Source organism: Nomia melanderi, chromosome 4 (assembly GCF_051020985.1).
Source record: "Nomia melanderi isolate GNS246 chromosome 4, iyNomMela1, whole genome shotgun sequence".
Lineage (NCBI taxonomy): Eukaryota > Metazoa > Arthropoda > Insecta > Hymenoptera > Halictidae > Nomia > Nomia melanderi.
Window position 1 is genome coordinate 9,757,751 of NC_135002.1, and position 24,919 is coordinate 9,782,669.

Here is a 24,919-nt window from a genome sequence, read left to right on the forward strand (position 1 = left end):
GAAAGCAGAAGAAAGTAGAAAATAAAAGAAATACGAAGTGAAAGTGAAGTGAAAATCAAAAGTGGAAGATGAAAATACGATCAGTGAAAAATAGAGAAACATAGGGGAAGAAAATTAATTATCGGTGCGATAGACTTGTTTAATAACTTAGAAAATCGAGTGGAGCGTGGCGTCCCGAAATCAGCGCTCATCATTCCATTTTGATGCGTCGAGGGAAATGTATGTACAGACACATTGTAAAAGGCACTAAGTCAATTAATACACCATGAGTGTAGGTGAACAATCGATAAGCATAAGTCACGAACGAGAATTTGTAAACAACTGGTGCCGGACGTTAAGTTATTCCGTGTGAACCGGCCCCGCTATTGTATTCGACGCGTGTCCCCGCGTCGACGGCCGACTTTAGCTCGACGTCTCCGATCGGGACACGTGCACAGGCCGCAACATTGTGTCGAAATCAATACGACTCGCTGTGAAAAACGCGTCCTGATCTCACCACCCGATCCGATTTCGATGAAATTCGTCAAGATACACCACCTTCCGCGCGAATCTCGGAGAGATCGCAACATATAGGTCGCGCTGGCTTCATGCTAATATGTCCCCTTTACATCCATTTTGCTACCGAATATTTCTAAGAGTACGTTTATAACGGAACTGGTACAGAAACAATGAGAACATCGATTCGCAACGCTTTTATAGTGGATACATTAAATTATTAATTATTAATCATTACCAATGATTTATTATTATTATTTATTTATTATTATTACTACTATTATTTATTAATTAATATTTTATCATTTTAACATTAGAACCACCATACTCGTAAAAATGAGAACTTTCAGTTTTCTTATTCCACAGTTATTGACAGCTTAAAAGTGTTGAACATCCGAAGTGACTTATAAAATAAATAGTTTCACTCAAATACTTGAAGATTTAATGAATACAAGAAGAAACTGAAGAAAATCTGCTGTTACAATTTGTATATGGATTGCACGTTAATCTTATTAAATGCTAGATGGAGTAATAATAATTCTATTTTTCTAATTATATTCTTAACAATTTGAATTTCCATATAAATCTGCAGTCCAGACATTACTTAGCTTTTTATTTCAACTTTTATTGCTATTTTTTTATATTAATGGCGCCTTCAACGAAGCACACAAGTTCCTCCTTTTATTTCAGCCATTGTATGCAAGTGCATAAAAATTCAGATTTTCATTGAGATCCCCAGCTTTATTACCAGTGCTATCTTTAAAACGTAAGTCCAGTGATTTCCTTGACTTATTCCAAAATTTTTGATACCAACTACCCGTGAAATAAACATAAAAATTATTCCGCAAAAAGTCTCGTGGAGGGTGTTCCAAGTGTTAAGAAGAAATTACCATCGAAATTGAAAGGAAAAGCGATATTCGTTTTTGGAAGTTTTTTGAAAGTTACGTGTCGGAAATTCTGCCCGTGAAAACTTTGTCACCCGTGATACTAACGACAGACTAGATTCCACGAGAACAGAGATCCGGAAGCGACGAGCTCAAAACTCCGCTACGATTCGTGTTCGCACTTTTCGCGCAGACAAACACACTAATTACTGTACGTGTACGTTACGCGCCTCGTATCCTATGGTTTCCCAAATCCTCTGCTATTCGTTTGCCCCGCTCTTTTCACAGAAAAACCATTTAGAATTTCACAATATTCTTTTTTTCAAATAGTCACTCCAGGCGCAACGTTCTGTTCTTCGACTACATAAAATTTTCATCGTACCGTGTAGTATACGAGTGTGTATAGCAAAATGAGACAAAAATCGAAACTGTAAGGATATTTCAAATGTTTGATACGTACTGTTAAAAGTTATAAGAATACTTGGTTTTACTTTTAAATTCCATCTTTTCCCTGTCTCCACTTTTGTACGAGTGTTAAATAACTCATCATTAAAACCATATCTTGCGAATCAAATTGAATCAATGTCAGCAGTTGTCGTAACTATTACGAATAACTGAATCAGTGAACTACTGAACCGTCGAATGTGCAAAATGATTTATGCATGACTTCTTGTTACAAGCTACCGCGTAACGTTCATTGTGTTATGCGAATGGAATTATCCCCTTTTTTAAATAATTTCGAACGTGAACACCTTTATGATCCCGGTAGCCGCTTAACAAGCAAATGAAAACTAGTCAATTTGATTTGCACGGTAATTCCTCTAATGTTAACGACCAGAAATCACTCAGAACTATAACTGTCCACGGTAATGGCACGCGTGAGTTAGGTCAGTGCAGGCGCGGACAGTGGCGCAACCTGCAAAAGTCAAAAACACGGACATAATGCGTCGGTTTCGCGGATGTGAATCGTGAATAACCCAGAAACGATTTCAAATTGCAAAATCTCGTTCTTATCGTTTCATTAGAATTTCCCTTACAGTTTCTACCGGTTAGCACTCCTCCGACAACGATAATTTCACATGAAACAAACAATACTAACTTTGCATACAAAGTTACGTTACGAATAATTTAAAATAAAGAGCAACTTTAAAAAGCAGCACGTATGCATTTATGCAACCCGCATTGGATCAAAACATTGAATTATAACTTCGTCGGTGAAACATTGATTATTACCGCCTGATTATTATCATTACTTATGAAAACGGTTTCAAAGAGTAAAACACTGCCTATTCATATTTCATATAACATACTGACATAATAAACAGAGCGAAAGGCAGCAATCCATAACGAACAATGTATCATTAACGACGTATTAAATCCGGTGAATGGAAATAAAAGCATTTCCACAATTCTTCCTTTTTCTTTTTCTTTTCAATGTGCGGCAGAACTATAACCGGCGTTGTTATTGTTGTTTGATCGTTACAGCGGAAAAGCGGTCGTTTCACAGAATTATCTGCCAGTTGGATCAGCTCTTCCTGCTTCAACAAACGCGAAGATTAATCGCCGCAGGTACGTTAAACGCACGCGTTTCCGGCCTCCGAACTCGTACAGCAACTTTTACTCGGCGGCGAAGTGTCCCAGGAAAGGGAAGTGCTATCCTTTTATCATTCCTTTCGTGCCGTTTCTCCCGTACGGGCCATTTGCATTTTCACCGCTAACGAGTCTGTTACGAATAACGAACGCGTGAACGTGTACGCTTTCTTATCAACGGGGAATCCGTGTTCGTTAAAACACCACGGAACATCAACGTTTGCGACTCTATCATCTTCATTGTGCTGGAGTTCCCTTTTAACGTTACAATTTGTTGTCGTGTCTCGTGTTATATATTTACGAATTATCCATCATATTTGCCATTGAAAACAGACACACGTTTGAATTTTATCGAATTCTAGCTATCTTTCAGATTCTTTTATCAACGGTTTCTTTGACATCTATTTATTCTCGTTTTCAGGCTACGTTGAAGGTTTTCTGGGACTCGATAAGCAACTTCGATGACTCGAGGCAGCATAAAGGATATTTAGGTTGGCAGTAATGTATGTGGAATACGTAAAGTGTTTAGTGAAACTCTTGATATTTTCAATTTTTGTACAAATGGATAATGTTTAATATGCAAATGACAGACTTGTTTTCTATAATTGAAAAATTCCTTTTATATCCTAGCTTATGATTTCTCTGGTAGTTGTGCTGGTTCGAACATTTCTAATAATAATGTTTGAATATAAAGAAGACAAAAGTATAATCAGAAATTTACAAGAAATATAAAAATCCCTTTATCCAAAGTTACATGTCTTTTTTTTTTTAATTTTAAGTGTAATTGTGTAATTAAGTAAGTGTAATTTTGATTTAATTATTTTCTTGCTTCTAATTAAATCTTTATCGAATGTAATTGACGCGTGACATGTTTCTATGTGTTTGTAAATAATTGCGAGTGTATCTCATACGATATTGAAATCCCATTATCGAAACTGTATTGTCAGAAAATTAATTAGATCCAGAACACGTTGTCTCGAGGCACGACGGTGATAAAACAATTTGATCGAGTAATCTTCGCGCATGGCTTTTGGGGTTGAAAACAATACGTTCCTCCGTTAATGGACTGTCATTCGCTAGGGACATCAATTTTCCTACGAAATTTGGTCTCCGATCGAATTTAGGCAACTTCTGACCCGTTTTTACAAAACCGTCTACCATGATCAAACGATAGGCGTCGTATCAAAATTTTTTCCAAAATTAGAGGAACGTCAAAATGTCACTAACTTTTTATTGAGACTTATTTATTTTTATTGAGATAATCCAAGCGTCGAATACAATACAGTCTTCATGAATTATAAACATGTTATGTATACGTTATATATACGTGTTTCTGCATACACTTCCATAGCTTAAGCAAATATTATCATTGATATATTACATCAACGTTAATTAATCGAGTCCTTTAAAATCAAAGAAAATGAACGGATTTGTAATGGAAAGATTATACCAAGCGTACGTTAAGAAGATGAATATTATCAATGAAAATCATTAATAGCTGCTTGAACAATTATAAGTATAACCAACAAAAAACAAAATTCGAATAATGTAATGTCCTAATTTCGTCTCAACGATTACCAGACTTTTAGAAGGGTTATTATACGAAGACGTTTCACAAACACATTGATAGTAAAAAAAAAAAATCGTAAATACGATAGAAAAAAATATGCGCAATATCTAAGAAACGTCACAAGATTTTTATAAGAGGAGTTGTTCTTTCGCAAAATTAAATAAGCAATATCGTGAAAACAATAAGAGAAAAATATACACGACTATTTAAAAAATGTCAAAATACTTGTATAAAAGGGGTTGTTCTTTCGGAAAATCACGAAAAGATCGTAAAAATAATAAAAGAACATCTACACAAACATCCCTTTTACCAGAAAAGGGGGTTGTTCTTTCGCAAAGGTAAAGTATTGAGACCGTAGTGAAAGTAGGGGTGGCCGTGTCGCAGAAGACTGATGCCGCCCCAGACGCAGTGTCCTTCGGCAACGTCACCGACGCCGTCGAGTGGGCTGCGGATGTCGGGTCGCAGCGAGGAAAGAATAATTGAGTACGAGGACACTTACCCTGCTCGACTTTCCCAGGGAAGGAGAATGATTCTAGAGGGATGGGGATCGATAGATGATACGTCTTCGGTTGCAGACTTCAGTTACAGCGTTGGAAAAGACGAGACGTCGTTTTCACGTGAGCAATGTCTCCATTATAGTAGTACAATCGCGAGAAATATACATTGATCGACCGACCTCCGTGATTTATTACACCGAGTCGTATAGCTTTCGCAGATAAAATAAGGAATTTACTCGATTTTATTTTGCGCAACGGTTCGTTCCGTCAAGGCTTTCAACAGAGACGTCAAGCCAACCTCTCGTTGGCAAGTTACAACTAGCTTTACCATCGATTTCAAATCGACGCACGAACACAAATTATATTATCAGTTTCCTCTCTGAGCTGGAAGCGTTCGTAAAACCGAGCACTGGTTTCTTCTTATCGTCGAAAGATTGATAAAGTTTCGTATCTCGTTAACAAGATTACACAAGTCATCCTGTTCGGCCGTACTCGAGCATCTCCGGCAAACATAAAATACTCGAAGCAGCCAATATTCGTGCATCATGTTCTAAGTAAATTATCAAAGTATTTAAATAAAGCCGTTGAACCATCCCCCCCCCCCCCCAGAAGAATTCGAAATTATCAAGCCGGATCGCTGAAGCCGACGCAAAGAATTACATAGGCTGGGCTTGCACTTCATGCTTATTAAATGGGAATGACCGTGACTTCCCCTTCGGTGGACGTTACTATGGAATTCTTGGAACTCGACCGGGAGCAGTTAATTGTCACAATGACCCACAGCTGAGCCCAGGTACTGTGAAGTATTGACGAGGAATATCCCGGGTCTGTGAATGAGCCCTCTAATAAAGGTCCTACGCTGATTTCGAGCGAAAAACCAGCGGCTTTAAGCCCGATTCCCACGGCGCGCGGTTCGTCGTTGAACGCATTAACTGCTGTGGGCGGTCCCTAGAATCGTTACCAGAATCTCATAGTTTATTTCTTATAACCTACTTCTATCTGTGTGTAAATATAAATTTTAACAGAGTCAGAATAAATGAAGATAATACATAAGCACTGATTTCTTATCAATATTTACATTAATTGCAAATAAAGTTTCTTTCTGACTCTCTTAACGTGTTAAACGAGGTTCGTTCTTCGTAGAAAAACATACCGTGGGAACGATTGGTGCGTGTTCGTTCAAGTGCGATCCGAGTGATACTCGTACGTGTTAGTGAACAAGATCGATGTCTGATCGTAAAGATCGTGAACGGTCAAAGGAAAACAAGATCGTTGAACGACGCACACCGAGAATGACCATCACCCAAAGAATTTTAGTTAACCTTTTATGGTTCGCTGGCACATATGGCGTACTAGTGGCACAGAAAGAACCAGTAGTCGACGATCCCAAATATTTTAAATTTTCGATGTTTAGGTTGAAAGATTAATTTCTTACAAAGAGAAAAGAATAAATTATTGTTGATCACTGTAGTCGGTGGTATGACAAAAACTTTGCAAGTAGAAACGCGTAATGTTATTGTAACTGTTACTTCGGGAATTAATATTGTTACTAGAACTGTTATCGTAACAAGAAGTATTAATATTTGTTATAAGAACGTTTGTTTAACTGTTTCGCATTTTAATAGCGAAGAGCTTCGCGTAAACTAATGTAAAAGAAGTGTAGCATATAATTTATATTCAGAGGTTCTTTATATGAATTTATTCCTCGTGGAACGTAATTACACCTGGCTTACGAGGATTTTACATAGTTCCATCCTTGTAAATGACACTTAATATTTCGAATTTGGTGACCTTCGCCATTTTTCTGAGCTGTCCGCCTAGCGCGAGATTAAAAAAAGAAACTTATCAGCAAATCCAATCTGAATGAAATCATCGCAGATTCACGATTCAGGTCTTTTATTCCGATTTCAATGCCCGGAGAATACATTTCCAGCGCTGAATCGAAAAATTGTGTCATCCACGCGTGGGTGACCCAGCTCGCGACGCATAAATACACGAAAACGCGAGAGGAACGTCCAAGAAATGAGAAACACAAGGAAGCGAGCTGAAACCTGAGGATGAAATAGATGTACTACAATATCGGTGGGCGAATTATAACAGTTTACCAGCCCACACAAGGAAAGATGGGCACCATTACTCATTCTGGAGATAGAATAGGTCGTCAGCACCTGGTGTGCATTGTAATTCACCACGGACTACTTAAGAAGTTCTTGATATTATTGTTAGATTTACAATACAAAGAATGTTCGTACAACGATCTATGTACATTAACACAACCATGTATTCTTTGAACATTTCCACATATTCGTTGAATTATTCATGAAACATTATTTAGTTGAATACCTTGACACCTACCAGAGTTACATATCACATTATAAATAGCAAAATGGTGTAATTTTAATAAATAAAGAGTAATTTAAAAAAAGTACCAACGGGAAAAAACAAATTCGGGAGGACTTCATTTGTTTAAGCAATATTCTAAAAAGGAATAGTTTTGTTTGGATATTCTATCGAAAAAACTGTTCTCTATCCTGCACCTTAAATTCACAGAAACGAAACAAATACAACTTCTGATAAAACTGGAGACCATCCAAATTGAACATTTGCGCATTAGAACCAAAGATCACGTTCCAGTACTCTGGAAATCTTGCTACAACGTTGGCAATGCCACAGTGCTCAAAAACCTCCTGTTCTACCGTAAAAGAAGGGAAACAAGAAAAATGTTCCCTACATCTCCGAAAGCATGAAAACCGTATAACATTGTGTACATCATATTCGGAAAGACGTAAAAGAGCGAAATCTACCCCGTATTTCGTGAAAACCGCCCGCTTTTCGCGGGTTAAAGGGCAAAAACGCGGCACAATAGTAAACGGAGGCATAAAGGCAATAAACAGAGGTTCGCATGCCAACAAACCGGTATTTTGCTAGTAAGAAGCTACATTACTTTGTTTCAACAATGCGCACGATGCAAGATCCATCCACAGTACAAAAAAAGGGCATTCTGCAACTGTGCATCAGTACTTGGACACTTTTACATCGCCAGACACACGTGAAAGTAGAATAATTCTTCAACTCTCCCTCATAGTTTACCGAACTACCACCACAAAGTTATAAGCAAACTTTCATTCATTAACCCGTTGCCCTACAATATCACGTAAAACTCGTGACACAGATCTCAAATAGAATTTAACAAATATAACCGTGACTTAATTCTTTTAAGTCTAAATGAAATATTCCTTTTTCGTCGTTAATTATGGTACCTCAGAGTGAACGTAGACATAGAATGAGTGCGGAGTTTTCTCTTTTTCTAATGAATTTTGGACAATGAAATAATTCTGTTGAACGCAGTTATAAAAGTAACATAATGTACGGGGTTAAAGTATGGTAAAATCACGAATTTGCTCAATTCTTTCTCGAACTATCCAACGAATCTCTTTTCAAAAACTAAAAAAGTAAAAGTGTTCGAGGCGGTGACACAGCTCGAAGGTTGCCAGTGTTAAACGAGATCAATCAACTTGACTTTATGCAGCGGCTCCAATGTGAGCAAAAGGAAGGAGCATTCCGCGAAGGCCAATTCCCTGGTAGCCCGGCGCTGATGGAATCCGTCGTTCATCTGAAATGAAATCATGGGGGTAACGTTTACAGCGATCCGCCGCGCGTCGCTCTGTTCCCTGTGCGCGACGTGCTGATGATAGGATACGCGAAACGCCGAGCCGTGATTATTGCTAAGCCGAATGAAAAGATAAATTGAAATATACATTTCCAAGCTGTCCCACCTCACCCGCGAAACACAGGAAATCGCGCGTTGATTAACGCTTTGAGTGCTATGGATGCATGTATGCGCCTGGCGAAAGCCATCGCTGTAAACTGTGCACGCACATAGATATGTTTTTCAGTTACTTGCGTATTATACCCTTGTTTTCAAGGAATAAAATATTAATAATAATAGTATTAATAACGATGATGACAATAATAATAAAATATTAATAATTCAATTTGATGAATGCGAAGAATTAAAATTAAAACTTGGTTACGCCTTGCGCAAGCTAACAGAGTCCTCAGACGGCGAGATAACTGGAAAGAGTATTCCGTTCACACGGAACGTTTCGACTGAGAGTACTCAGGACTCAAAGGGTTAAGCGAACGAAGCCTTCCGTCCGCGGAAAAACAAGAAATATTATTACCCCCGCAGGAAAAATCAGACTCGCTTCCTCGGGATCCAAACGAGAAGTTTCACTTCGACTTGTTTCCCCTCCGACGACGATTTAATTAACCTGCCGCGGCCTCGCGGTCGGTCAAAGGTTGTTAACCCTCACGCGGACAACCGAATTATTTGCGACTGGACGGAGCTCCAATATTAAGATGTTTGTAACGTAAACGGTGTTATGATACTAGTATTTATAACATTTAGTATTGCTAGATATTTTTGTTTTGTATTTGCGGAAATATGAAGAAATTTTTTATTTATCAGATATAAATGTGAGCATTCGAGAACCGAATATGCAGAACGGGTTTTTCCAATTTCCAGGTGAATGTAACGAATTTTGAGAAATATAACAAATTCTCGGTTGCATACGCGAAGGATTGACTCGTTGACAGTTAAGCGAAACAAAAAAAGGTGCTAAGGAATAAAACGAAATTCGGTTCATGGAACAAATTACTGTAAAGACATGTTTCTAAATTCCGGCGACGAGTCTGTACGGCGGTCAACGTGTAGAAGGATTTCGTTAGGGTGCAACGAAACGCATCGGGATTAAATTAAAGACAATTTTTATTGTATTTTTTCTTATTTTTTTTTGCTCGTTTTTACTTTTTTGTTTCTTCGGAACACTGTTACTTGAGACAGTGCGGTACAGCGCTAAAGCGACGTTGGTAGATCGGTGTTGATCAGTCTGGACGACACGTAAGCGGAGTCAAAAGTGTTTGTTTGTGTGTTTTTTTTTTCATTTTAATCATCGTTGCGTTATCACAATACATTGTACCGTCTCGGATGACGATGCGTTTTTTGTTTTTAAATAAATTACAGGCGAGAAAAGGAGAAGGAGAAGAGCGCAAGTCGGCCGAATTTCGTCGGAACGAAAACGTAGAAAAAGAGTATGTATATATATTTATATATATGTGTGTGTATGTATATGTATGTATATCGAAATCGCTTAACGGAACCGATCTCCGAGCAGTTCATTCCATTCTTTCATTTTTCTCTCTCCCTCTCTTTCCCTGTCGCTAGTTCCTCTTCGGAGATCAGATGTACAGCGGGGTGAGAGAGAGAGAGAGAGAGAGAGAGAGAGAGAGAGAGAGAGAGAAAGAAAGAAAGAGAGAGAGAAAGAAAGAGAGAGAGAGAGAGAGAGAGAGAGAGAGAGAGAGAGAGAGAGGGAGAGAGAGAGAAAGGGAGAAAAGAGAGAGCGAAACGACCGCGATCGCCGAACAAAAAGAAGCGAGTGTTCGATGAGAAACGAAAAGAAAAAAAAAGAGAGAGAAGAAAAGAAATCTCGTCACGCGAGAAGAACTTAACGAGTTCGTAGGTGTACGCGTGACCATTCCCGCGGCTCGCGCGATTCTCTCGAACGTTCAACGAGACGCAAAGTGCGTATCATCGGTCGAAATAAATTATAACGTTGCCGAAGATTAACCCTTCACGATCCTTCGCCGAAGTAAATTCGACACTCGATTCGATTTCAAGTATATCGGAATACTTCGCGACAAATATCAATATATTGCGGTTGCATCAGATATAAACACAATCTCAACGCTCCTCGAATAAATTAACCCCGCTACGCTCCACGGTTTACCAAGACACTCGAAACGCCATCGAACAAAATAGGAACAAACGGTGGTAACTATTTCCCCGTAGTTTCCTCGAACTCGCAGGAACCTCCGGCAAAATACGAACGTTATAAAATCGGGGAGGAGATATTAAAGGAACGATGTTACAGAAACGGAAGCGTAATCAGGTCGAAAAAGACCGCAGGAGCGCAGCAGAGTCGTCGAAACAGTCGCGTTGAACAACTCGCAGACGGAAAAACCAAGAACAGCTCTTCGGACCGCGAAGGGTTAAAAGCGAAACCAGCCGCGTTCTTCTCGAGCGAGGACCGTTTCCCTCGAGAAACGAAGATCGAAAACCGTCTTCATTCCTCGGCGAACGCGGCCGATCGATTTGCAATGGCGGCCCGCCGCGAAGGGAAGGAAAAGAGATGTATAGTCGGAACGCTGCAGAACATCGACGCGAATCAATCGAAAACTCGATGGAGAAACAAGGGACAGAGGGAAGAGGAAACGAGAGAGAGAGAGAGAGAAACTGAACGGTGAACGAGGGGGTTGAACGGTGAAACGAGAGTGAACGCGGTTTAGAATCGCGCGGCTCGCTCGAACACGCTCGAAGAATGCCAGGCGGATGCGTTATTAAAGCAGCAGCAGCAACAACAACAGGCCTCCGCGTATCTCATACGCGGCACATGCTGCTTTAACAAGTGTCGACGTCAATATTTGTCTGTTGCTACTTAGCAATAAAACTTGCTGCGTGGCGGCGACGCGCGCCAGCCGGCAACAGATAAATATTGCTCCTGTGCGATCCTTCACTCGCGGTGGTGATCTTTGCGTCTCGTCCGTTCGCATCGTCGCGAGGCGCCCTTAAAGTCTAATTAAAACGGGTTCGGTGATCGCTCGCGGCTCGATTATCCTTCTCGCATACGCGTGTGTGGGTTCGTTACGTTAAACATCGCACGCTCGTGCGCGTATGTATGTACTTTCTCGCTCTCGGTCGATGATCACCGCGCAGTTCTCTTTCCTTCGCAGTTTTAATCCCTAACGGACTAATGGTAAATAAAAGGCGGACCGTTCGACACGCGCCTCTTTCACATTCTATACACATATAGACAACGGTGTGTGCGTGCGTATGTATATATGTGTGTGTGTGTGTGTGTTTGCTTGCACGTTTCGTGTTCATGTGTGTTGGTAATCTAAGTAGATCGCCTTACAATCTAGGCCTTACGCTCTAAGCGAGAGAGGACATGGAACGCGGACGAGGCTTTTGGTTGAACTCGTGTTTCAAACAATCTTGTATCGTTTGTCAATCATTTTGGCTCGGTGCGAGAGATTTTTGGGTACTCAGAGATTTTCGCTTGGTTGGTTATTGTTTGTATGGTGAAAAGAATCGTCGTGCCAGTGGTTCCTCGATCGAACTAATTTTTTTTATTGCATCCGATGTTCAAGCTGACGGCTTTTAGACTGAATGTAATAAATGAGGATATTGTTTGGTTCAAATTAATTGAAATGTGATGCGAATGCATTACATTGATGATTAATTTTTGATAATATAAATACTGGTAATCGATCCTTCAACTTAAATTACAGAACTTTGGGAAGCAAGGATTTTTAAAGTGAATTTCTTTTTTACACAGATGCGAAGTAAAGTTACATAATACAAAACCAGAGGAAATGATTCTGGTAGTTCTCAAAATAATATAACCAGGAATGTACGAGCTAATGAGTATCAATCCGAAAATCATATATGAAATTAGCCTTCCAGCTGCCATTGCGTGGCAGTTAAAGCAGCCGTTTCACTCGGGGGAACAGAGGCAGAGTACAGAATAAAATAATCCACAATAATGTATAGCACAAAATACCGGCATTTAACGGAACGCCGAAAATAAATATATCCATCCAGCGCTCAACAGTATAAATATCCCCGGTGCAAGCGGGCCACGAGAGAACAGATTCTGCGTAAATTCATTATGTTTGCGAAAAAAAATATCGGAAATTTTGCGAAACGATAAAACACCATTGCCACGTCGAAAAACCGTGCTCGAACAATTAGCGTGTACAACGAAATCTTGTCGACCTATTAAATATTTCTCTCGTAGAGATGAATTGGAAATCGTGGGAAACATTATTATATTTTTTCTTTGCGAAGTGATCACGTCGTTTCGTCGCAGGAAACGAACAAACGACGGGAGACGGGTCGATTAACGCGGCGCGAGAACACTTTAGAGAAGTGGGCGGAGTAAATCAAGTGCGCCTCGCCGGAGACATTTAAGTGGGATTTTCAAGAAACCACGGCAGTTAGAATTTTCACCACTATCGCGCGGAGCGAGTCAATTGGTGTTTACGAGAGCGAACAGCGCTGCTTGCTCGGATATTCTTCCCATTGCACTTTTGCCAAATACGGTTTCCGGTTTTATTTCTGTTGGAACAGCGAGTCAAAATTCGATCGGTCGACTTTGGGTCTGTACTTCGAATGTGTTGCACTATTTTCGCTATTAACACGTTGCATTCGATTTTAACAAGGTATAATTATGCAATTTTTAATTCAAGAGTCAATTTTGCATTTGCATTTATGCACAAATTTTCTTCAGGTTAATTACAAAAAATATGGATATTTCATCAGGAAGTAATGAATATTTATGGTGAACAATATTGTCGAGTGCAAAGATTCATTTAATGAATTTACTTAATCAAACGGAAAGATTTTGTTTTAAGGAATTAAATGATGGCCAGTTTATGTTTTGGTAATCGAATGGGGGCAATACTAATTTGACTCAAAGTTCGTGAATAGAATTACACAACAAGAAAATTTCTTTGTTAAGCGGTTAACATGTTCACTGTCGTAAATGGGAATTTTTCATTCTTGTATTATAAAAAAGATTATTGTAATTAAATTTTGTTTTTATTATCTGCGAAAGGCAGTGTTCAAACGAGTCCAATTAAAAAGCAGTGAACTTCCGTTCTACAATGCTTTACGAAAATTCTTCGAATATTCCGCAGCTCCCGTAATTCCCGAAATATTCAACCGCACAAGCTGCTCACTCAACTTCCTAAACTATTTTCATCCCTTCAATGTAAACGATAACCGACAAACAAAATCTGTAACAAATATTTCTATACGATCACTATCCACCGAAGTTTCATCAATCATCCCCTAATAAGCTTCAAACCCTTTAAACCCACCTTAAACTTCCCTGCACAAACAACCCCAAAAGATCTGCCCACTTACGTTACACCCATTCAACTAAAAAAAGGACAAAAAACACTTCTCCATTAATCCCTAACACCCAAAATCCAATTATACGTTAGGTGAACCTCACGCCTCGTCCGTGACGCACAAGATGTATTTTTACGCGTGTGTATGTATATTAAATACGTTGCGCACGTGTTGTTAACCCCTTGCCCTACAATATCGTGTCAAACTCGTGGCGAAGATTTCAAACAGACTTCAACAAATAGGAATATCGCGTAATCCCTTCTAGATCAAATTAAATGGTAATTTTCTATTGCCAATTGCAGCGTTTAGAAGCAAAAGTAGATACAGTATGACCGTGGAATTTTGTTTGTTTTCCAATGAAGAATATACGAATAGTAAAATAATTTTATCCTCTTTTCAATGAACTACGAACAATAAAATAATCCTATCCTTTTGCCAATTAATTATAAACAATGTCATACTTCTGACGCCCGCAGTTCTGAAAGAAATCACAGTGCAAGGGGTAAATCCTCATTATTCCTCTATCAACGCGAAATCCTCGTGTATGTCCGTGTCGCGCACGCAGAGACGTTAGCGAAGAAGAGCAAGAAAAGAAGAAAAGAAAGAAACACGTATGCACGTCGTAATTGTCGCACGCAAATATTTCTAGTGACGAACAAGTCGGCCTATCACGGACGCTGGAACGGCTGCTGCTCCCCGCAGAGTTTTGTGATCGATCGACTCATTTCCCTGTGTGTTCCTCGTTTCCCTCGGTAGGTTTACAGAAATCCGCGGCGGTGCCCTTTGACTAAAGTCGAGCGCAGCTACGCCGCGCACACGGGCGAATCAGTCTCGATAAGTCCCCCGCTACGCCTTATTACGCTCAGTTTTCGTAAAACATGGCAAACCGGCGCGCTCTCATGCGTCAAAACACAGACTCAGTGTTTCCAACCGTTAAACGAACATAAAAACGACACGAGAAAATATGTAAACATCGAGAATATTGAAAAACGCGCACAAATGCTCGGTGCTACGAATTCGTCGCGAAGTATGATCGTTAGGTTTGTTAATAAAGATATTCGCTGGCCGATTTACAAAAATTGAAATTCAAAACGAACTTCTCTAGTTCATCAAGGATCTCGTTGCGTGTTGCTAAAGGCAGGAATCACGTTAATCTCTGTGAAACTTAGTTAAATTGGAGTATCGAATTCCAGCGGATCAAACGAGGACGATATAAATGAGGAAAACGCGCAGTTCAATCATAACTTATTAGATATTCCAAACGAGATTCTTCTGCTCTTTCTCAAATAAGAAAACCGACAAAAGTGAAGTTCGAATAAAACAAGAAATCTCGAATGTCCAAGAGAAAATTAGGTTAATGTAATTGATACTGGTCGAACGAACGTTTCGCGTATTTCTTCGAAAATCGCTGGAGAAATACAAGGCGGTGACAGAAAAAGGAGAAAGTAATGTTCGAGGCGCATGCGAGCGAAATACTGTTTCGAGCCTCGGCGACGGAAAAACCGAACTCGAAGGAAATAAGCACGTAGCGGTGGCGGACGATGGGAAAACAATGAATCGCTGTGCGAGTAGTGCGGCCGCGGGCATCGCGTGACTGCGGTTAGGAAGGGAGAAAACGCGTAGACATGAAATACGAGCTCTCCTGACGATCGCTGGACGATTCCATCGATTATTACGATTTAAACAGTCGCGTCTCTATTTGTCTCGTCGACGGTGGTCAGCGCCGTGTAAAAGACGCCTTATCTCGTTGCAAATGTTTCGCGTCGATCGGACGTGCAATCATCAATTACCCGGAGCTCTCGGTGAGCTTTCCTCCGTACCGGGAGGAAATCCCTCAAGGAGTCAATTCCCGGGCAACGAATAATCTTATCCGACTAAACGATTATTCGTTGCTCTCCGAACAATACGGTTTTTATTCGCGATCTCGCCACCCCTTGCCTCACAATGTTTATCAAGCTGGACCCGCGATGCAACTGTTCCGTTCAATTTAATAAATATATCACATCGATCGGAGGAAAGTGCTTTCCAATGAACATTCAACTTCCGCGACAAATGAACTTTTATCATCTCTTTTATTATCTACTGGTGATTAACCCTCTGATGAACGATAAAAAAGGTCACGTACTCCGAATTTCAATGAACAAATGAACCGTCTATTCATATGACAAGGCCAGCATTCGCTTTCATTCTCACCTAGCATCATCCAACACTTCGATATATAATTTACTTCCACAAGCAAAACATTCGTAATGCGTTTCCCGGAATTCTCGTCAGCAAAGGGTCAACGATAAAGCAGTTCTCGCAAACTTGAACGAATCATGAAGCAAAGGGTTAACTATAAGATGTCCCGAATAACACCCAACCGTGCACCGAGAAACTGCACACGCGGCTGCGTTCATTCTCGTTGGAACAAATATAGTCCCCTTCTAGAAATTTCTCCGGTGCGGTGAAATATGAAAACGAGGAATCGAGCGAGTTTCAATTCACGAAAATCCCGAGCGGTAACGGTCAACCCAGATTCGCAGTCGGCCGGAGAGGCTTAAGAAGCCGTTCGTGCCTCGGGAAAGCCACTATATTTGCTCCGACGATGATGGAGGCCCATTGACGCACCCCTTAATGCACTGGCTTCGTCGAAATCGATTCGATCGAGAACGGTGTCGCCGACAAACGAACAACCGCCGTCGCACTTTGCAACCGTCCAGGCACGATCCTCCAGAAGCTGCTCCGACGCGTGCACGCACGTCACGTATAGTGTCTGTATACAACGTACACCGTTAGGAGGAAGAATCGTTCGACACGTAGTCTCCTCGCTCGTTACCGCCGGCTACACTCGTCGATCGTCGGGGACCGCGACGTGGGCGTCGTGCGCTGAGACAAGTTTTCAGAGACATAGTCAACGGTAAAAGAACATCGTTAATTAATGAAACGGTGACGCGATCGGGAGCGACCTTGCGCTAAATTTAAAGTAGACATTTTCTTTCGGATAATATAACGTCGCCGGTAAATTTCGCGCTGACGTTGTTTGAAGAACGTCGAAAGTGGATTTTCCGCTTGCAGCTCTAAAATATCGTGACAAGAGTAAAATAGTTCTTTTTCTTTTTATCGATGCGAGAAAAGAATTCTGTATTACTTCAAACTCTCGACACACAATGATAAAAATGTAAACTTGAAATCTGCTCTTCACATAAGAATTTCTCCATAAAATCCATATAACCTTAAACTTCAACGATAACGAAAAATCAACTTCTCGTGCAAAGATTGCCAAGAGAAGGTGTAACATTTCAAACATTCAAACACGCTCCCGCTCGCCACAAAACCTCCAACAAGCCCCCAGCCCGTTTACCGTCGACTATACCAGAACCCGCGCGCGAAATTTCGGACGATGCGGGTCCACGAGAGGAATTCCGTCCGTCGCGAACCAATCCTCGCACTCCATTCTTCGTCGCACGCGCGATCCAAGATTCATCCGGGCCGGGCGGCGAGCACACCAACAACCACGAATGGAGGGAAAGAAAATAAAACGGGGGAAGAGTGTGCACGGAACTACTCCGGTTTCCGTCTCGACGATGACCGTACAGAGAAGAATAATCCGTTTCACTCCTCCGCTTGTAGCAGTGTACGGAAGTCCTGCTGCAGCTTGGACTCGTGGTAACTCCAAATGTCGCTGAAGTCCTCTTCGTCCTCGTCCAGCTCCTCGGCGAAGATGATCTTGTCCTCCTCAGGCGCCGGCGCGTTCGGCGACGCCGAATAGAACTTGATCTCTAGATCCCGGTGGCCATTGGGTGACGTGATGATTTCGGTGGAGACTTCCAAACCTTTAGGGGATGCCACGGCGCCGTTAACCACCGGCCCGCCGGGTGACCCGACGACGCCGTTCGTGGGTATGCCGATCGAGTCGCCGCGCCATAGCGTTCGACGCTTGCCACTCTCACTCTGTCCCCTGTCACCGATCACACCGACGTCTTTGCTGGGCGCGGCGATCTCCTCGCTGAAGTAGCTCGATGGGTCGCTCCAGCTGCGTCTCAGCACGACACCAGATCCGGTGACCGGATCTCTTTCGTGATGATGCGCCAGATGATCGTTCAACAGCTTCTCCGCGGCGTGTCCCTGACAGTTCAATCCTGGCCGGGAGAGGTACAACGACATGTGCGAGAAATGATTGGAACAGAACTCCGGGCGCGCGAAGAACGATGGCGGGTAACAGTTCTGATCTACGTCCCAGATCAGCCCGGACGGGTCGCAGTACCTGCACTGACACGAGGAGTTCAACCCGTCCTTGATACCGTCCTCGCAGCCCACCAGGCCATACTCGTGCAGGTACCGCGGCACGGCCACGTGGTGGTGGCCGGCCGCCGCCGCCTGCCTGTACCCTTTCGGTACCGTTCGAATTTGCACCGGCACGACGACGTTTCTGTTGTCGTCGAGCACTTTCACTTCCACGTGCCGGTGTGCGTACCTATGTCGCGCGTCGCCGATCTCCTGCGCTGACATGCCCGCTACCTGCGCTGCTGCTCTGCATCCACCGTATCCGCCGCCGCTACTTTCCCTGCTCAACGGTGGCCTTCTGTGATTCCTGAGCTGAGACGGTGTCTCGTAGCAGCCGGTTCCGTACGGTTTCAAAGGGTTCACAGGCACGCTTGACTCCACCGTCGCGCTGGTTTGTTGCTGATCCTCGTGCTTCGCGTCTCCGACAGCCACGTTCACGCCGGTCGTCGGCTTCCTGTCTTTCTTTCTACGCTTGCGGGGCTTGATTATCCGCGGCAGACTGTTCTCCGAGTTGTTCGAGCCCGAGCTCTCGTCGCTGGCGATGCTCAGCGAGTCGATGTTCGCGATGCTGTTGGTCCCGTTGGTGGCATCCTTGCTCGGACACTCTGGCTTCGGACTAGCCTGCTGCTGCTGCTGCTGTTTTTTAGGCAGCTCAGCTCGCTGGGTCCGCGATAGACACCTCGACGCGTTCATCGTGCCGCCCGTGCCGGCGTTCCCATTGTTGTGAACGTAACTACTAACCGGCGCGGCGCTGCACACCGGGTTGCCAATGCCATTCGCGGCGGTCCCGGTGTTGTTCTGCGGCTTGCCTCGATTGTGAAACCGACCGGTCAAGATTAGCGGCGCTCCCTGTGTGTGGATCGCCAGCCTCGAGAGCGGATTCTTGGACAGGTGTGTCGACACTTGCTGATCGCAGATTTGCTGCTGCTGCTGCTGCTGCTGCTGCTGCTGTTGCTGCTGCTGCTGTTGGGTCTGCTGTTGCTGCTGCTGACAAAGGGATGGCGAGGATCTCTGGTTACATCTTCTAGGGCTGGACGTCATGGATATCAAGGGGGCACCGGCCCAACCACCAGGACCATACTGCACCCTCTGCTCACTAGGGAAACTCTGACCAGGGTAACAGCCACGAGACTTTCCTCGAACTAACGGATCCTTCTTGCCTATGATCGGCTTGTGGGACGCTGATCTCAGGTTTGACGATATCAGACAGCTACCTATGTAACGCTCCACCTCTACGCCGCCCTGTGAGGCTGGGCTCATCTTATATCACCGATGTCTCTACACGGTTCGCTATCTCTCCCCCGAGTTACTTCGATCACACTCGTGTCTCCAATTAACTGCCCGGATACATTACGACACACTGACACATTAACTCGGAGCAACTTGTTTTTCTAAATCTCATCAACGCGCACCGGGGTCTAGCCCATCGTTCACGGGGTTTAAGCGGTCCGGCACTGAACTGAAGGGGATCAGTGGTACACTGGCTATCATAACCGACAACCGTGCGCTCTACGGGCAGGATAGGCTACCTGCGATGACGCGACGACTCGACGGAGGTGTGTAGCTAACCGTACGAAGCCGCAGCCGGAACGACACTGAAGCTGGATCCGGTGAGCGCGCCTACACCGTACTTCGCCTCGTTCTGCGACGCGAGCCAACCCCCACTAGCCCGACGCGGCGAGCTACCACTTCCACCGTCGCCACCGCCGCCGCTACCCACCACGCTCGATGCCGATACACACGTTGCCTCTGACTACCTCACTCGCTCCCTCTTCGTCCCTCTTTCGCTCGTTCTCTCAGCGCACCGTTCGCTCCCACCGCCGCCTTTCTTTACAATGTGGCTCTGTCTCCCTCTCTGGCTGTGTGGTGAGCTTCAACGAAACTTTATGCTTGTACACACACGTAACGTCGGTTCCTTCCGGTGGACGATCCTGTCACAGTTAGCCGGGCGTCGAAGAAAGCTGACGCGCCGCCAGGATAACAGTGGGAGGATCTTCGCATGTGTGTACTCTATGTGAGCATACTCGTCGCCGGAAAGTGGGAATGAATAAAATTAGGAAGAACGGGATGGGGCACCGAGTAACTCCGGAGGTTTGCTTGGGTCTGAGGATTCTGTATTTTGGAAAATGAAAGTGATGCTGCTGGGGGTGCTTGAATCCGAACGAATTGCTCTGAGTGTTCCGTATTTTTTTGGAAAGACGAGGATACCTGCGAGTGACTTCGACATCGAATAATTGATTTGAAGGTGTTGTAAGTACCGTTTTAGTTTTGGTAAATGTAATATGTTTCGAATGAATATGGTTTGCGGAAAAAGTCTGTGGGTTTATATAGGTCTAAACGAAAACAATCTCAAAATGGACCATACAGTTTAAAAATACGAAAGTTCAATTGGGTTTGATATCAGGATTGAGATTTAAGCATTGAATAAATATTTCAAATGACAAACGGAGCTGATGTCTATTGAAATAGATCTAACTATATAATTTCCAATAACATCATTTGTCTGGATGTATTTATAAGTACAATCTCAGTCACTGCTTACTTATTTTTTTGTTTTATTTAAATGAATATGTAACAGGTATTGTTTACACAATTGATTTTTGTTTGTCAAACCAATGACTGTGTAATTGCAATGCCAATAAAACAGGTATTTTTCCGTTGTTTTTCAGGCAGGAACTGACACAAATAAATTTCTTCTTGTTGATCGTAATAGCAAGTTACATGGTCAGTTAAGGTAGTTATTAAGGACACAGCAATTGTCGATGTTATGTAATTGTTGCGTAACCTAATTTACAAGGATTGATGGCGAGAACCTAGCATGAGATTCAAACGGCCAGAAAACAGCGAGTCGATACAGAACAATGATATCCTTCATATGTGCAATTTCGTAAATACAATTCTACGCTGCGCCCATTAACATGTAAATTCCATTTGAAAGTGTGAATATTATAAAATCTCGTAACTAAATCCTCCATAACAAACGGATGAAAACCTTCGAGGAGAATTTCCACAGAAAGTACAATATTTCATACAAAACACTGGAACAGAACTCATTAAAGTAAAATTCAAATTGAAACCATTCTCATCAAACCTCTCTCGCACAGAACACTCCTAAAAATAATCTTATACCATACAACAAAATCGTTCAGGATCGCAAATTGCACCAACAAACCCTCGAAACCTTTAAACCTTTAAAAAAAAACATCCTCGTCAAATCCACAGAACACCAGATCCTTTCCTAAGAACTTTTCCAAGATTTAAATTCGCCACCTTGAACACAGGGGAGACTGCATAAAAGACCATCGAAATTTCGAAAAAGAAAAGGGTGTGAGCGTTGTACGGAGACACGAGTTACGTCCTGGCGATCCACGTCCGGAGAGCCGTCATGTACGAGGAGTAAAGTAAGTAGATGGCTCGAGGACGAGACGAGAAAGAGTAAAAGAACGGGTGGAGGGGAAAAGAAAAGGGAAGCACGGGACGGGTGTCCGTGGGCGAAGAGCAACGCGGGAGAAGGGGGAAGGAAGCCTGATATCTTAGATCGGGCCACGGCACCCTCGCATCTAGGCCACAAGCCTTTAAAAGTGGGTCACAAGTCATCAATCGCCCGAGGCACGCTACCGCCCTGGGTTGAACCCTCGCACACGACCCACCTACTCTCCGGAACGTCTCATCTGGAGCGGAGTAAAGGCGCGTTTATACCATCCGTTCGGACACGTAATGTGTATCAGTTCAAGCAAAGATTCTTGTGGACCATTAGATATAGATGTTCATTTGTTGCGTTTCGATCTGTTCCAACACGTTACGTTCCAAACATGTGATAGGTGGTATTGTTGAAAAGAACGTTTTGACTGAAGTAATACGGGAACACGTACCAATTTTCTGTAAAGGTGCTTTCTTTAAATTTGCCTTGTATTCACCTGAATCTTTGAGTTAACCGTCTGCATTAAAAAGCTTTTCGGGACACTGTTAGACACTGTTTGAAACTTACCAGTAGATTAGAAACTAACTGAGCAAAGCTATTTTATTTCAATATTTCACGGATTGATGCGTTAGACAAAAATTAAATGAAACATCACGCTTTGTAATTTTGCTGTATCAAAGCAAGTGGCAACTGTTAGTCGCTTCTCGAGTGCAAAGGGTTCAATCTTAGGTATTAATTGAGTGTTGTATATGAAGTGATTAGGTAGTAGGTTAAACCTAAGCTTTAACTCGAAACTTAAGGCCCATACACGCTGAAACACGCGGCGTTCGATCTCTACTTTCGTTCGCTCCACCATTATCAAACCTGCCAGAGAACAGTGGATCCTGTCGACTCGCGTTGGAACCAGGATCACAGGATCCGGCGGAGTTCACGTGTCCCCTGTGAACGAGCCTCATGAATAAACTCCGCAGTACCACGTATTTATAGACCGTAAAAATCTTCGGGAAGAAATAAAATCGAAACTTTTCGAACGATGTCGTTCCTTCCTATATTGTTTGGAAAATATTGGAGCTGTTAACGACGAGATGGAATTTCTATTTTACTCGAATTCCGCGATAGTCAGCGATGACAGAAATGGATATCCGAGCGTCGGGGTACGCGTAGAAGTTCCCTTTTTTTCTCACGGGTGAAATTAATTGCGCGAATCGAAGGGAAACGAAGTTCTGAAATTGTAACAATGAATTTGCCGAGTTTCGCTGAGCCCCCGTCGAGCGTGTAATGAATTCCGTGATTTCCGATTCGACCCTGTCGTTCGACGTGTAAAGAAAAATAAATGAAAATCAGCCGCTAGACATTCGAAAATAACATTTTTCCTTTCGCGGGCAATTAAATCCGGTGCAAGGAGACTTTCGCAGCAGACTGTACGCACTCGTGTTGGCAAAACCCAAAGTGAGGCTAATTATATTCAATTAATACCGGCGATATTAACGCCTAATACATAAAATATACGAGCACTTTGGAAATGCTAGAATATTGTTTTATATATACTTATGTTTATATTTATATATACATATATAGAAGAAAGGCGTTCGAGCCGAGCCGAGTTCCAGCGGCGATTTTTCGCTGCGCGCGTGCGCGTTTTGTTCGCTTTTTCGAGAAAGTTTAATACACTTTAAAACTTTTTCATGCCGGCTATAAACATCAAAGATATCTAGATGTGATCTCATTTAGATAGAGGGATAGACGGAACACGCACGGGACATACGCCGAGTGTAAAATTAATGTTTTTTTTTTTTCTTTTCACCGGGTGGATTGATTTAATAACTCCCGAGCATAAGTATTTATTTGCTGTCTTACGGTCGCGCTAGTGGCCGTGGGGCGAAAACAACGTTAAGAAGATTAAATGCGTTCGGGGAACGCGGGACGTAAAAGAGCGAGACTGACTTCCTCGCCGTATATTACCTAAAAAGTATCCCATAACAATCACTAACGGTACACGTCGATCGTAGCAAACGATAACGCGGCGGCACGACCCTAGCGATAACACGGGTAAACATTCGTTCGCTTCGGTACTGGACGTGAGATCTTTGCCCGACGATAGTGATCCCGATACGTATCGGTCGGGCGTTATGCTTCGATTTCATGCGCGTCCTAGCGCGCACGTTTGATTAAGACTCGTAAATAAGACATAAATTAGTTATCGCGACGCGCGCTTCCAACGAATTAATCAAACGACAATGAAACCGTCATGGTAAGAAGGTTCTTTTTCCACGAAGAATGTAATAAGGCGCCATTATCCGGCGAATTCGCTCCGCGTATCATTGACTTGCTAATGACAGCTTATTATGCTGCCCGTGAAAACCATTCCTCTAATGACGCCGAGTCGCGAGCACGTTGGAGTTCGAATCATAATTTGCAGCTTTCCGTGATGCGGAAATGAAGGTTGTCGATGATCGTTTGAGATTCTTTCAGCAGCATTTTTCAGCAATCCTGAAGTTACGTGACGAGTTCGATTTGATGTTTAACCAGCAATTGGTCGAGTAGTAATTTGTTTTTTTTTTTTTAATTTCTTCATTCACGTTTGATTTATAATCTCAGGCTTAAACGATTCGAAAGTGGTTGTTGTGGAAGTGGAAGTTGTTTTAAAAGCTTGAAAAGCGTTTTCATCGGTTTTGAGGATACGAACGTTGCGTTATTTGTGTTTCAGCTATTAGTCAATTTGGTAATTCGTTTTTTCAGTGAAATGCACTTGCTTATTTGTGACGGGTAATAATTGGATGGTCTAAGAAATGGTTGAAATCGAATAGTCGATGGAGAAGATCTCAATATGCCGTAGTGGGCACTGAGAATGATACTTCAGACAATAAATCAATTCGTGGTATACACTCTACTTTAATTGCCAGTACTGAAAATATATTAGAAAAGAAATTTACTTCTAATAAATTCATGATACGTTAACCATCGAGAAAACACCGGCTGATGCCATTTTAGGTTTGGACGGATGCGCCGGCGGCTTTTTATTCGCTATAACTTAAAATAATGGTTCAGTCGTTTCTATCGTGAAACGCTGACAATCATTGTTCTTAGACAATTAACTGGGTGTACGGTACTTTTGACTCAGATCAGGTCTAGATTTAAGGCTCGGAATCAGCTAGGCTAAATATGGTTTGCGGAAGAGACTTGTGGATCTAGATGATCTACTTATGACCATTCTTCTCT

The 24,919-nt window shown here is 42.5% G+C and overlaps 2 protein-coding genes and 1 long non-coding RNA gene across 5 annotated transcripts in view; 1 reads left to right on the top strand and 2 right to left on the bottom strand.

Annotated features, from left to right (window-relative positions):
- Window positions 1-24,919, bottom strand: part of twin (CCR4-NOT transcription complex subunit 6-like twin) — a 460,925-nt gene that overhangs the window by 376,004 nt on the left and 60,002 nt on the right. The window lies entirely within an intron of this gene.
- LOC116429609 (uncharacterized) lies at window positions 9,354-19,952 on the bottom strand. Its single transcript, XM_031982728.2, has one exon. The coding sequence runs from the start codon at window positions 19,537-19,539 to the stop codon at window positions 17,608-17,610; it is 1,932 nt and encodes a 643-aa protein (XP_031838588.2). The 5' UTR covers window positions 19,540-19,952; the 3' UTR covers window positions 9,354-17,607.
- On the top strand, window positions 20,114-21,473 carry LOC143174432 (uncharacterized). The gene is made up of 3 exons (XR_012998388.1): window positions 20,114-20,529; window positions 20,611-20,857; window positions 20,949-21,473. It is a non-coding gene; the product is annotated as an uncharacterized LOC143174432 (long non-coding RNA).